Below are 15220 nucleotides of genomic sequence, written 5' to 3' on the forward strand. Positions count from 1 at the left end.
CAATTAAAAAGGAGTTCAAGGTTGTGTGGTTATACAATGTAAGTGAGACTGGCTGCTACTGTGCTTAATTGAAGCACTTCACAGCACTCTGGTAATGTTTAATCCAACCAGCCACCTGACCAGCCCTCTGTTGCACTCCACTCTGTGTTAGCCATTCATATCCCCCCCAAGAGCCTTCAAGACCATGGCTCTGTGCGCATGTGTCAAAGCTGTCAAACCATAGCTTAGTGCATTGTTCACAAATTATACTGCTTCATACATGCCTGGATAAAGGAAAGAAATGCAGGAGAAATGCTTGGTCTTGCATGTAGGTGAATCTGCAAGATCAGATGTGCACTGTTGTTGTTGTTAAAAACAATGGAGTAAGAGATTAGAGTCTGAGTGACAAAGGGAAAGAGAAAGACGAAACAGGTAAGGAGGTAAAGTCAGGTGGGCGGGTAGAAGAGGGGGAGGGAGAGACGGACGGAGGGAGGGAGCGAGAGAAGAAAGATAAGGAGGGAGCGATGGAATTTGTGAGGAACTGAAAGCAGTGGAGAGTGGTGGAGGGGAAAGGGCGGAGCGCTGAGCAGAGAGCAAGGTTACACACGAGAGCACCCCACATAAAAAGAAGAAGAAAGAAAGAGAGACAGAAAGAAAGAGAGACAGAAAGAAAAGAAAGACAGGTGTTGTAGGTATAGGGAGTAGGTTTAATTCTTACGACACTGCTACATTACCTGTTCCACACTGGGGCGAAAGAAGAAAGAAAAAGTAAACAACTAGGGCAGCGGAGAGACAGTGAGGGAGGGAAAGACAACAGTTGAATGTTGACTGAAGGAGTAAGGAGATTAATTGGGAAAGAAACAAAAAAGAGAAGAGGGAAAAAAAGAGAAAAACTAAGAAGACAGTAGATACACACTGGAGTGGACTGGACTTGCCTGAATGGAGCATTGACATCAGCAGAAAGAAAGGGATAAAAGGAGAGAGGGGGAGAAAGGAGGTCACTGCAGTCCACTGTACTTGGCTTGAGCACATTTACACTACTATGCAAGTGAGACTGCAGAGGTAGGACAGACACAAAGACAGACAGACACATTTCATGATTGAGCCATGTTGCTAAAGGAGTACAGAATATGTATGCCACTGACTGTAGAGGAGGTAAGTGTGAACACTGGATAAATGTGTGTTTATCAGTGTGTGTGTGTGTGTGTTTGTGTCTTTGTGTTTTTGTGTCTGCAAAGTGGCGGGGGGGGGTGGGGGTAAAGTAATTATGCATTTTCTGCTATCTGGGACACACAGAGGGAGTGAAAGTTTCACGTTTCTGGTGTGAAATTGAGGTAACAGGTTTTCATTTCATATTGAGTGTCAGCATGTTGATAACATGGATGTCAACAGAATGCATAGCACCCAGCACGGGCTCTGCATGTAGCAGCCCTCCTCAGTGTTCTTTAGCTGTCTGGACAAGGAAAATAGGCTACACCTGGCAGTGAGCATCGCAATGTTATTGTGTGTAAATTATCTCTCCATCTGTCTCTCTCTCTCTACCTCTCGCCCACTCGCTCTCCTTTGTAGGCAAACAAGTTGGACTGGTTGGAGCCTTGCAACCACAAACTTCAAACAAAGGCATTTTTGCCTGGAGGTTAGGGCAAACAGGGATTCTATGGCAGAGAATGGGAGAAGCTCTCAATTTCCTCACCCCTCTCTCTCCCTCCCTCCCGCTCAACAACAGAACTCTACCTGTTACCACCAGTGCTTGAACTATAAATAGCTGTTAAAAACAGGACCTCTCCGTACATGTTCTAAGGAAACCTGAGAGCACTACAATTCCTGCTTAGCTTGAACCTAATTAGCATAAACATGATAGTGAAGCGAGTGTATTCACAGTGAATGTGAAGGTTTGTCCAGAGCGCACAGATGAACTATATTGACCACTTAGGTATCGGAATGAGACACACAAACGTGTGTGTGTGTGTGTGTCTGTGTGTGTGTGTGTGTGTGTGTTTCGTATTCAGTCAAAGGCTTTTGACACACGGATAAAGAGAGCCACCACCCTCCTGTACACCCTGTACGGTTTATCTTAGTCATCAGTACCTGTCAAAACATTGGACTATAAAGCTATCTCTGTGATCTTAAGCTCTCTTTGCAGACAACACAAGGTCAATAGGCTACAGAGTCAATATTGTCAATGGCTGTTTCTTTGTGGTTACTGCTAGGGTTCAGGGAGAGGAATCCAATCCTAGATCTCTGTTCCTAGGGGCAACTTCTAAAGAGTCTAACATCATGATTAATCTAGTGGGTAAATATTTAATGAATACAATCTACATTAATTGGACGATGGAGGAGTGTCATTTCAGTGCTAAGGAAGCAGTGGAGGGTGGAGAATTGACATCTCTCCTTCCCCCCTCTCCCTCTTCCCTCCCTGCCCCCCCCCCCCCTCTCTCTCTATCCACCCCCCTCTTCTCTCTCTCAGTATAAGATAGGGCAGCTGTATATGATCAGTAAGCACAGTAGTGAGCAGAGTGGAGGAGGGGAGGGGGTGGAGGTGGTGAGAAATGAACCAGACACACACCCCCAACATGGCCTGGGACAGCTGACCGAGAAACGCATCTACCTCAGCAGGTATCACACACACACTATAATCTCATTCCCAGACACTTCCCCCAATAGCCTGGGGACAAGGTTACACACACACTCTAACACCTACACTGTACTCATACAGCTAACACTACTGTTCATCTATCTCTATAACAATGGCACTAAAAGCACTTGAATCTAAATCTCCCTCCCCCACTCTCCCCCTCCATGTCTCTCCTTCTCTCTCTCTCTCAGTAAACTGCCGTCCTGGGTGAGTGCGTTTGTCCCGAGGATCTTCTATGTGACAGAGAAGGCCTGGAACTTCTACCCCTACACCATCACAGGTCAGACAAGTTCATACACTCCTCCATCAGCATTGTGTGTGTGTGTGTGTGTGTGTGTGTGTGTGTGTGTGTGTGTGTGTGTGTGTGTGTATATGAGTGTGAGTGTGAAAGTGAGAGTGTGTGAGTGTGTGTGTGTGTGTGTGTGAATAATATGTGTGAAAGAGTCTCAGCCTCAGTTACCTCGATGCATTATGGAGACCTTATTTACTTTAAGCAGCTGTCATTACAAATGCTTTAAAATATTTATCACTGTATGTGTATGTGCACAAGTGTGTGCGTGCGTGCGTGCGTGCGTGCGTGCGTGCGTGTAGCTAATGATGTCCCTCTCTATCCGTATGGAACTTCCCTGGTGCTGCAGAGTACTCAGTAAGTAATTCTCACACATCATTTGCATTAATGCAGTGGAGCTCATCCCTTTTCACTCTCCAAATATCTGTGTACATAACCTCATCTCTCTCTCTCCACCCCTTCCTCCATCCCCTCCCTCCACTCCCTCCCTCCATGCCCTCCCTCCATCCCTCCACCCCCTCCCTCCATCCCCACCCTCCTTCCATCCCCTCCCTCCACCCACTGTAGATTTCCTTCCTTCCCAAGTTCAGCATCCGCATTGAGACCAGGTTTGAGAACAACAACGGTGACAACAACAATGTGAGTAACTGAGAGATAGAGAGAGAGAGAAAGAAAGAGAGACTAAGAGGGAGCGGAAAAGAGAGGGACTGAGAGAGAGATGAAGAGAGAGAGGAAGAGAAAAAGAAGGGGCAGGGAGAGAAATTGCTTCTCTGCAGTGTGAAGCAAATGTTCATCAAATTGATGTGGCCATTACAAGGAAAACAAGCAAAGCACAGAATGCAATATCGGCAGATCTATTAAGCCACAGAGTGTGTACATGTTTGTTTCACTACCTCTTCCAGGGCCTTGTCATGCCATTCCAACACAGAAACACACACACACACACACACACACACACACACACACACACACACACACACAGGAGGTTTGTCCCTGTTGTTGCATCATGTCCCTGTAATCAGCGGAGAGAACCAGGGAACAAGAACCAACAAGTCACACAGAGATATATTTGTGCTTTTGTCCAGAATTGTGGCAAAGCTTGTTTCACTGTTCCGCCTGCCACAGGTTACATGTGTTCATTTAGGAGGAACACACATCCCGAGAGAGCTATGGCACTGAGCCACCCTCTACAGCATACAGGCCGTATATCTGAATGCCAGCAGAGCTCAAAGATAAGAGGAGGCCATGTTTTTTTGACATGGAGAAGTTGACAAGGACTAGACAACGTGCACACAGGCAGGAGAAACACAGACAGTAGACAATACATTCCAAACATGAGAGAGAACTAGATCTTAGACACACAGGGCAACAAGAGCACAATGGAGGCGAAAGAAGAGTCATTATCTTGCTGCGGGTTTGTCTTGCTCTCTCTTTGTTATAACAACTGAGGGATGAACAGCCTCAATAGAAACGAGAAATAAAGGGCTTTTTTCTCTCTCTCCTGCCTCTTCTCTTTCGATGTCTCACTAAGTGTACTGTATCTCCCTCGACCGCTACCCCCCCCCCCCCCTTCCCCCCCTTATCCCTGGCTTTTTATATTCTCACCCACTCTCTCTGTGCTGTATGATTTGCTCCAGCGCCCTAAGGGTAGGATATTGTGATGGGTGTTATGGTGTGTGACCTCACTATTCCCCCTCTTTACTCATCTACTCATCCCTCTCTCACTCCGGAGTGTATGTATGTATGTGTATGTGTGTGTGTGTGTGTGTGTGTGTGTGTGTGTGTGTGTGTGATTCTATTTGTGTTTGTGACCTCCCCCTTTCTCTGTGCAGGTGTTTGGAGACAGCCCGACCCCAGCAGAGAGTGTGAGTTTCCTGAATATCCTAGGTGACCCTGTACCCGATAAAGACTACAAAAAGACAGAGGTACACACCGACAGACACACACACACACACACACTCACAAAACACATTGCTTGTTCCTCTTCCACAGACAGACACATTCAGTCCTATGCAGAGCTCAAAGGTTAGAGACTTCCGCAGTTCCAGTAAGTCTTTAGAGACAAAGGTCAATCAGTACAGACACACACACACACACACACACACACACACACACACACACACACTGAGACCGAGGAAGATACATGTGAACATAAAAACACAGACTTAAGGATAATCATTGCATCTTTCGCCACAGATGCCTATCATGTTATTGTGTATTCCTTTTATGTGCAGTATAGAGCAACAGTCTGCTCACGTCTTCTCTTACACACATGCTCACACACACACACACACACACACACACACACACACTGTGTTCTTGCTTACTCAGCAGGTAATTTTTAACTCCTTATCCTGTAGGACCTGTCCCAGTGGGTGTCTGAGAAGACAGGCCGAGGCCCCCTGGTGGTGGGGTGGCAGCAGGACACCAAGCCCATCATGTGCTCTTACAAGAGGGTGCAGTGCAGCTTCGAGGTCTACGGCTTCCAGGGCAGGACTGAGGAATTCATACACAAGGTCAGAGAAAACTATATTTACCATCATGCATTTCTTCCTATACTGAAACATGATGTTGAAATGACAGTATACTGTAGCTTGAAAACAGGTACTCTACATCCAAAATGCAACATCCAAGGTGTTTAGGTCTACTAGTGAATCTAGGTATGAGACCAACAATACTCTCACACTTAGAAGTGCTGCTTTTGGATCAACAATAACATGCTGTATGCTGCCATCTCTTTGTTCACATACCTGGATTGATTTTCCCAGCACTAGTACACACTTTGGACTCAAAGCCGATTCTTGGAACATACCGGGTTCACTACTGAGAAAACCAATGAGAGCTTTGTTTTACAATTTGTCTGTTTCCTGACAGAACATCCGCGACATTCTATTGGTTGGGCACAGACAGGCAGTGGCATGGACGGATGAATGGCACGGTTGGTATAACAGATGGTTATTATGTATTATAACATACATAAGACATCTATAAGAACCATTATAACACAGTCTGTATGGGCTTTCTTCCCCCTACAGGAATGACTTTGGAGGAAGTGAGAGAGTATGAGAAACAGCTGCAGGAACAGACCAACAGCAAACTGAAATCAACCCAAAACAACAATACAGGTAAGGCTGACTATTGACACAATACTAGACTGGAGTAGGAAGAGGAGGGGGTAGAGGTGGAGAGAGGCAATAGAGAGGAGATAGGGGAGAGAGGAGGGTGAGAGGATTGGGAAGGTCACAGGGGAAAATGAGAGGGGGAAAAGAGAAGTAGGGGAGAGGGGAGGGAGAAAGAGGGAGAATGGGGTATAAGGCAAGGGAGGGGGAGGGAGGAGGAGAGAGGGGGGGGAGGGGCAGAGAATACGGAGGACAAGGAGAGGGGATAAAGACCAGGGATAGGCTGGCTGGAGAGAGAGAGGGAAAAGGAGGGGAAGAAACTGAGAGAGAGAGAGAGAAAGAGAGAGAGTGAGGAGAGAAGAAGAGCTATTTTACAAGCAGGGCGAGATCAGGGAGCGAGCAGGGAGAGCTGAAGAGAAGCGAGCCCGCTGGGGAGAGGAGGACAGAGAGAAAGATAGCGTGAAAGAGAGACGTGTAGGTTTTCTACATTCGTCCATAAAGTGATAATGCCACTGCGTCAGTCTGATAAACAGCGTAATGCAGCCACCTGCTGAACTCCCCCCATCTCCACCACTCTCAACATAAATAACCAGCCATTGCAGCACTTACTGCAAATGTCAGCCCTGGTGGGGGTCTGTGTGTGTCTGTGCGTGTGTGGTGTGGGTGGGTGGGTGTGTTAGGCTGTGTGTGTGTGTGTGTGTGTGTGTGTGTGTGTGTGTGTGTGTGTGTGTGTGTGTGTGTGGTCACCCTGCCCCCTGCTGGTCAGTAATGTGAATCTCAATCGCCTGCTGCTGATATCAAAGGCAGCATCCACAATATGGCCCGTAGCAGCCTGCTGCCGTCTGCGCTGTGTGTGTTTGTGTGTGTGCGTGTGTGCGTGTGTGCGTGTGTGTGTGCGCGAGTGTGTGTGTGTGTGTGTGAGATGGGAGACATCAGGCTGAAACGGATCTGCAGTCATTGCTCAACCTGCTGCAGCTCGCTGCACTGCCGTGACCACCTACAGGCCAAATAATGCTACTGCAGCCAGATCGAGGGTTTTACAAAGAGGAATGGATCTCATTCATTCTCCTTTAATAAAAGTAAATGTATCTTTTTGACGGTAGAGGTTTTCATTGGAGAATAGGTGAATAGTGAATACCATAGGGTAATCAAATAATTGAAGGAATTTGCAAGATGTGCAAGAAAATGTTTTAAAATCTGACCTTGTAGGGTAAAAATAGTTTTAAGAATGGGTTCCTCATGTATGAGATGTCCTTTCCTAATCGCTTTCTCTTTAAGATTTACATCAATTAGAAATTACACACTCCCAACTGTGCAGGACTCCAGCAATAAAGAAGAATACAGCAATAAATATTCGCTCACTGTTTGCTGCTCCTAAATTACAGGACATCCAAAGTCCCCCACCCCTCACCCTCTCTCCCCTGTCCCTTCCTCAGGTCCCTCCGCAGCTCCTCGCCCCGCCTTCTCCCGCTCCCTCTCGGTGACAGACGAGCGTTCTCTAAAGAAGATGGGAGTGAAGACTGCAGTCATGTCTGATGCTGTCTCCACCGTGCCACCGAGCCCGGTCCGCCTCAACTCTACCCCAGAGTAACACACACACACACACACACACACACACACACAAAGTCCCATCTGCCTCAACTCTACCCCAGAGTAACACACACACACACACACTCACACAACATCCCATCTGCCTCAACTCTACCCCAGAGTAACACACATGCACAAACACTCGCACACACACACACACACACACACACACACACACACACACACACACACACACACACACACACACACACACACACACACACACACAAAGTCCTGTCTGCCTCAACTCTACCCAAGAGTAACACATACGCACAAACGCTCATATGCGCACACACACACACACACACACTGACAAACACAAAGTGTTGTCTGCCTCAGCTCTTCACCAAAGTAACACATACTGTACACACATGCACACAGTCCTGTCCGCTTTAACTCCATCCAAGTGACATGCACGCACACACACACCACAGACACACCATCTGCCTAACCAAGAATGCCTTAGCCTGACAATCCACCTCCAGCCCTCTAAACCCACCTCTTGTCTTCCCCTGTAAACACAAGACACCTCTTCAACCCTGTCACTGTGACTCTGCCACATTCAGAAGGCCTCAGCTGCCTCTGCTGCTCCCTCACTCTCCCTGGCCACAAACACACCAGAGCAGTGCTGCAGACCTTCAACAATGTTGCCTTTCACCACAGATTTGGGGACTTGTTCCTACTATAGAAACAGACAGACAGACAGACAGACAGACAGACAGACAGACAGACAGACAGAGACAGACACACACACACACACACACACACACACACACACCAGAGGCCGCTTTCCCAGTACAGTAAAGCCCTGGGCCAGTGACCTACAGACAGGTGCATAAGGGGTTTAATAGAGTGGATCTAATGAGTGAGGAGTGGGGATCACAATGGGGATCAATGTTATGGATCCGCTCTGTTCTCCCCCCAACCCGGTAGGTCAGACCCCGGGGTATTGATCAGGGGGATCGAGGCACTGTATTGGTTCCTTGATTGTTCTGCTCCATACCACAAATGGGTCCTTACCTTTACAATGATGAGTCAATAATGTGGCAGTTTTAAACACTTTCAGCTTTGTTATGTATTTTAATGGGAGTGAGATGGCCTCCACACCATGGGATGTCTATGAAACACTGTATGAATATGAAAAAAAGATATAACTATATTTGACTGTTTATTCGTTTGTAATGAAGTACATTCCCATGTTCTATGTATAAATACACAAAAAAAATTATCTATGTAATTTGCACTATAGACAACTGGAAAAGTTTACCCTTTGTATGAATAAAAAAACAATCTTAATCTTGAATGCAAAGATAAGTCATTGTGATTCAGTTGTGTCCTGAAATCCATTAAGATTGGTGATACAATAGGTTACACTAGCCACAGCACACACACACACAGCGGAACATGTTTACCTTGTGTTGTTGCTTGTGAGAGAGGTGTGGTTGGCATGGGATGTATAGGGTTTTCTCAATACTGCATCTGCCACCCAATTCTCCACCCTTCTCTCGAAGTGTGTGAGTGTGTGTGTGTGTGTGTATGTGTGTGTGTGTGTGTGTGTGTGTGTGTGTGTGAGAGCACGTGTGTAAGAGAAGACGTGAGCAGACTGTTGCTCTATACTGCACATAAAAGGAATACACAATAACATGATAGGCATCTGTGGCGAAAGATGCAGTGATTATCCTTAAGTCTGTGTTTTTATGTTCACGTATCTTTCTCGGTCTCTGTGTGTGTGTGTGTGTGTGTGTGTGTGTGTGTGTGTGTAAACCCCCATATGGATTTAAAAGCATAGGATTGGTGTAAGCAGGGGATGGGACAGGAGAGAGGACAGGGGAGAGGACGGGGGAGAGGACGGGGCGGGACAGGGGAGAGAGTAATCGCTGATGAATGAGGCCTTTGTTTAGGGAGTGTGTTTGAGCCTGTCAGACGTTTGGTTAAGACCTTGAAAATACACTGAAGAGATCTCTAGACAGGTTGTGATCTCGGCACAGACACTGCAGTGTGTACTAGGGGCCTATCTACAGAGCATGTACTGTATTGAGGTTCACATTATCATATTATTCTCATCTATAATCCAATAGCGAGTCAAAAACGCCTAGTGCTCTCTGTTTTAACCCTCTGAAAGAGCTGCAGCACAGAGCACACAGTGTACACACACACACACACACACACGCGCGCGCACACACACACACACGCACACACTACGGTAGCATAGGGGAAGGAGGAGGGGGGAGGCCAATATGAAAGAGCTGATGCTCAACACAGCCAGAAGTGTTCACAAGTGCTGCAGAGGGACCTCGAGACTGCAGGCTGTACTGTATTAACATCATCTCTCTTTCTCTCTCTCTCTCTCTCTCTCTCTCTTCTTTTGCTCTAACTCTCTCCCTGTTTGACTCTCCCTTTCTCTCTCAAGCTATTTCTTGATATCTCTGTCACACACACACACTCTCTCTCTCTCTCTCTCTCTCTCGATCTCTCGATCTCTCTCTCTCTGTCTCTCTCCTTCACTAACCCCGCCCTCTCTTGCTCTTTCTCAAGATCTCCCTTGATGTCTCTCTCTCTCTCTCTCTCTCTCTCTCTCTCCCCTTTTTCTCTCTCAGCTCTTTCTTGATCTCTCTCTCTCTCTCTCTGTCTCTCTCCTTCACTAACCACGCCCTCTCTTGCTCTCTCTCAAGATCTCCCTTGATGTCTCTCTCTCTTTCTTTCTCTTCATCTCTCTCTTTCTTTCCCTCGCTCTCTCTTGCTCTTCCTGTCCCTGCTCTCCTTTCCTCAGGAGGACCTTTCCAAAGAAGATATAGTGTGTTCATTATATGGAAATGTTCCCCTGGTACATTATCATAGATCCTGACCCTGTAGCGCTGAATCATCCTGCTGTTCCCAGTCACCCAGTCTCTCTCAGACCTACAAATAGCACTGGGAGGAAGGACAGTCTGCTCTCCACAGCCAGCACCACAGTTCCCCAACTGGCTGGTAGAATATCACTGTTCCAGATGGAGCCTGTGACTGCATGGTTAGGAACGAGAGAGAGAGAGAGAGAGAGAGAGAGAATTATGAGGAGAAGGTAGTGGTAGGGAGGGAGAGGTAGATAGAGAGAGAAATTAGAATGTAATCAAAGCCAAAAATGATTTTGAAATATGGAGCAAGCAGGAAATTCCAGGAGATTCCATCATGGTGATGGCCTTTGGTCCAACCACACTAATGTACTGACAGATCGATACATACCCCACGCTCAGTCATCAGAAAGGAGCTCTGTGATGCAAATGCAGTGTGCAAAATACTCCTCATTCCATAATGTTTTAGTCTCTTTTTCTGAGCAGGGCCATTAGAGTGAGCAGCCATTAAGCCACAGAGGTTGAGCATGTCACTAAACCAATCACTAAACCACCACATGCCAGGGGTCCCAACACTGATCCAATAAGGCCTGTGTGTGTGTGTGTGTGTGTGTGTGTGTGTGTGTGTGTGTGTGTGTGCATGCGTGCCTCTGTGTGTGTGTGTGTGTGTGTGTGTGTGTGTGTGTGTGTGCACGTTCCTGCAAGTGTATGCCTCAGATATGAGTGCACGGTGAGCCTGTACACTGGTGGTCACTCATTACAGTGTCAGCATTACAGTTATTAGCACTCTCAATCACACAAATGGCCTCAAATCCTGTGTGTATTAAAGCCACACCGTTGGGAACACAATTTATAACCTCTGCCCAGTAATAATTTTACTGGACTTTATCTGAGGACAGGCAGAGTGTTAAATTCATACAGTATTTGTGAGAACTAATTGAACCAATTAAGGAAGCGAATATGGATTGCAGTGGAAATCTGCATACACACATTCCCCTCTGGAAACGAGTTGCAGACCTCTGGTTCCAAGCGATAATCATTGTCATTGAAAACGGATGAGGAGGCTCTGAGTGTACAGTCCCAATAATACTGTCCCACCGTCAGTTGGTTTTGAATTTATAGTGACCGTTTTTTATGGTGGAAAGTCTTTATCAACAGTGCTGCTATTTTGGAAGGCTGCAAATTAATTGCATACGGTAAAAGAAAAGTCAAGGATAATTGCTTAACTGTTGTGGTTTTGGATCAGGCTCCATGCACACACTCACACACACACACGCGCACACACACACACACACACACACACACACTCACACTCACACTCACACTCACACTCACACTCACTCACACACACACTCACACACACTCACACACACACTCCCTTGTGGCTTTCTCTACTGCTATTAGTCATATACACACACGCACGCGAAAAGCCAGAAAGCAACTAGAAAACAATCCCATAAACAAGCAAACACACTCTCACACACAAAAACAGAGGGCCTCGGGTAGGCAGCGTTCATTGAAATTCATGCTTTAAATATCTTAATCAGCATGCCCATAAAGTCCCCCAATTTTAATTGCCCCACTATGCCTATTAATTACATACCAGCCATAACAGGGAGAGCACCCATATGTTTGTTAATGGGGGAGAATAGATTAGAATAGAGTGTATAGTATACGTTAGAATACAATGGGCTTTATTGATCCACAAAGGTGGAATTACATTCCCCACGCTGCCACGGGCAGCACAGAGGGAGAGCACACAAAACAGACGGTTCACTGTCTGGTACACTGAAATATCTTTTGTTAGGTAAATACTGTACATATGGTAGGGAGGGACAACATGCTGCATTTGAACGGAGAGCATATGGTATGGATAGCGCATGGTTACATGAAGCAGTTGAAGGACAATGCAACAGAGAGAATGGCAGTGCATAGTGTACCGTATACAGTATAGATAGACTATATACCAATGTAGAGAGGTCAAACATGTGCTGTCCTCTCTTACTGCTGAATAGATTAGATCTCAATGGGACAAATTCAGGTTGAATGAAATGAGAGGATATATATTCACTGTGAGTTCGGTACATGAGTGGGTGGAGGAGGAGGGGGGGCGGTTCAAATGAGATCAAAACAGTGGAAAAGACTATATGTAAACATGGGCTTACTGTGAGACCTACAGTACACAGACATTCCTGGTAGAGCTTTATAACTGTATTACTGTACTGTATGTTCAAACAAAACTACCGGTACTCCTTTTGCATTTCAAATGTCTGTGTCAATAAAGCATATCTGAATTTGGGTTTTGGATCAGTTCCATTTCAATTCTGTCAATCCAGGAGATAAAGTGAAATTCTGAACATTGTCAAATCCTCATTGGATCTAAATTGAACTTTTCTGAATTGGAGTTTCAATTCATCACCTGAAATGGCACAATTGAAAAGGAATTGAGCCCAACCCTGACCTGAATAATATCAATGTACATTTATATATCTACCAGCATATCTATGAATCTAACTACACCACATGAATATCTCTGTTTCTATTTTGAGGAGAAGTAAGTAAACCTTGTGATGAATAGTTTAAAAGCCCTAAGCAGACAGAATAGTAATGACTACAGAGTCTTGATTCTGTAAAACAGCTCACGCTCTTTTCATCCTGCTCCGGCACAGAGAACGTCTATTACAAGTTCCCACAGCTGCAGGCCAGGCTTTTCTCTGCTTTCCTCTCTCTCTCTCTCTCTACACCCCACATTTCTCTCTCTCTCCCTCCCTCCCTCCTTCCCTCTCTCTCCCTTTCTCTCTCTCTGGCCCCCACCTCTCTCTATCACCTCTCACCTTAACCATCTCACTGTTTTCTTTGCAAATGAACGTGATGAAGGCAAGGCAGTGAGAGCAGAGAGGAAGACTCTCACACCTTACATGAAGGGAATCTGGGTGGAGATGGGGGGGGGGGGGGGGGGGTAGTGAATAAGATGATTAAGAAGATGAGGAGAGGAAGGGAGAGAAGGACTTGACTGCCAATCCAAGGATAGAAGTGTCCAACATGCACACACACTTTTACTTTCATTCACTGAAAAATGAATGGCACTTTTCAAAGCTTGAATAGGGAGTTTCATTTCAATCTCCTGAATTGAAATTGATTGACCCGGACCCTGGTGCCATTGTGCTGCTGTGAGCAGCTGTGACATGCCGGCTGCCTGGACCTGCTTTATCACAGCGCTATTATAGAGACATGAGGGGAGTAACAGAGGCAGACAGAGACAAACAGGTCACCCTTACCTGAGCTAGAGGATAAACCATTTCCCCTCCATTGCAGCCCTACCCCTCCTCTCCTCTCCCTCTATCCCTCATTCCCCCTCTACAGCAGCTCTAACCCCACCTCTCCTCTCTCTCTCCATCCACAGCCCTATTTCCCTCCACAGCAGCCCTACACATCCTCTCTCTCTCTCTTTTCCCCCATTTCCCCTCCTCTCCTCTCTTCTGCCCCTCTTCACCACACCCCTCCTCTCCCCTCAGGATTGGCCAGTGTGTGTGTGTGTGTGTGTGTGTGTGTGTGTGTGTGTGCGCGCATTTTTGTGTGTGTGTGCACATTTGTGTGTGTGTGTGTGTGTGTGTGTGTGTGTGTGTGTGCGCTTGTCTGTGTGTGTGTGTGCGCATTTTTGTGTGTGTGTATGTGTGTGTGTGTGTGTGTGTGTGTGTGTGTATGTGTGTCTGTGTGTGTGTGTGTGTATGTGTGTGTGTGTGTGTGTGTGTGTGTGCCTGCATGCGTACATGAGATGTTGAGACGAGGACATAGTGTACCGTGACCTTACTCAAAGATCATTGGCACATACTTTGGCATGTACTGCACGCATGTCATTGTTCCCACTCACACAACACACACACTTGGAGAGGCACACAAACACGCTTGTGCAAACACACATACCTAAATAAACACACTCACACAGTTATTTGGGTTGTCATTTTACAGAATTGACTGAACGCGTTGTCGTATTGCAGGGAGCTACGTATAGCAGATAACTTGATGCAGTTGACACCAAACCCTCCAGGATAATATGACACAGCCATAGTAGGTTTGACACATTACTCAGAAGGAATAGGGGAAAATAAAATCCCTTCACTGTGTTCTAATACTCTCCTCTCTTTAACTGTCAAAGAGTGGGACAAATGATGCCAGACTCTGCTGTCACTGCTTCAAAGCTTCACGTGTCCTTTAGAAAAGCCCTGGAGCACCGGCATTTAACATTCACATAAGACAGTTGCCATCACACACTCAGCTGTCTGCGTGCGTGCGTGTGTGTGTGTGTGTGTGTGTGTCTCTGTCTGTCTGTCTCTACGAGTGTATGCATGTTTGTTTGTGCAATCTCATTCCAGCGGTGCATGTGTATGTCCGTGCATACATGTGTGGCTGTGTGTGTGTGTGTGTGTGTGTGTGTGTGCGCTGTGATGGCATAAATCATTGGGGCTGAGTGGAAGGCCGGTGCTGCTCTCTCCATCTGTCTCTGTCTGCAGGGGTGAGGTATTTTACACTGGTGGGGGAGAGGGGGGGGAGGTATTTTACACTGGTGGGGGAGAGGGGGGGAGGTATTTTACACTGATGAGGGAGAGGGAGGGGGGAGGTCTGAAAGTGAAGTGTGCCTTTCACAGTGTGGGACAGACAGAAAAATGAACGCTATCGTATCGGAGGGTTGCGTGCGACCTGTCTGAAATCCTGATAGGCGAGGGGGTTGAGGGGCATTTCAGGGCCTTCAATTCTTCAATAGGTAATCTACTTCTCTTCT

The 15220-nt window shown here is 46.5% G+C and overlaps 1 protein-coding gene across 1 annotated transcript; it reads left to right on the plus strand.

The window, feature by feature from the left end:
* Positions 1–510: 510 nt before the first annotated feature.
* On the plus strand, positions 511–8914 carry pitpnc1b (phosphatidylinositol transfer protein cytoplasmic 1b). The gene is made up of 9 exons (XM_083679324.1): positions 511–1134; positions 2447–2595; positions 2806–2902; positions 3471–3542; positions 4736–4828; positions 5264–5419; positions 5778–5841; positions 5939–6028; positions 7459–8914. Exons 1-9 carry the CDS (start codon positions 1087–1089, stop codon positions 7611–7613), a joined length of 924 nt encoding a protein of 307 aa, XP_083535450.1. The 5' UTR covers positions 511–1086; the 3' UTR covers positions 7614–8914.
* The last annotated feature ends 6306 nt before the right edge of the window (positions 8915–15220 follow it).

Source organism: Argentina silus, assembly GCF_951799395.1.
Source record: "Argentina silus genome assembly, chromosome: 10".
In the NCBI taxonomy this organism is placed as follows: domain Eukaryota; kingdom Metazoa; phylum Chordata; class Actinopteri; order Argentiniformes; family Argentinidae; genus Argentina; species Argentina silus.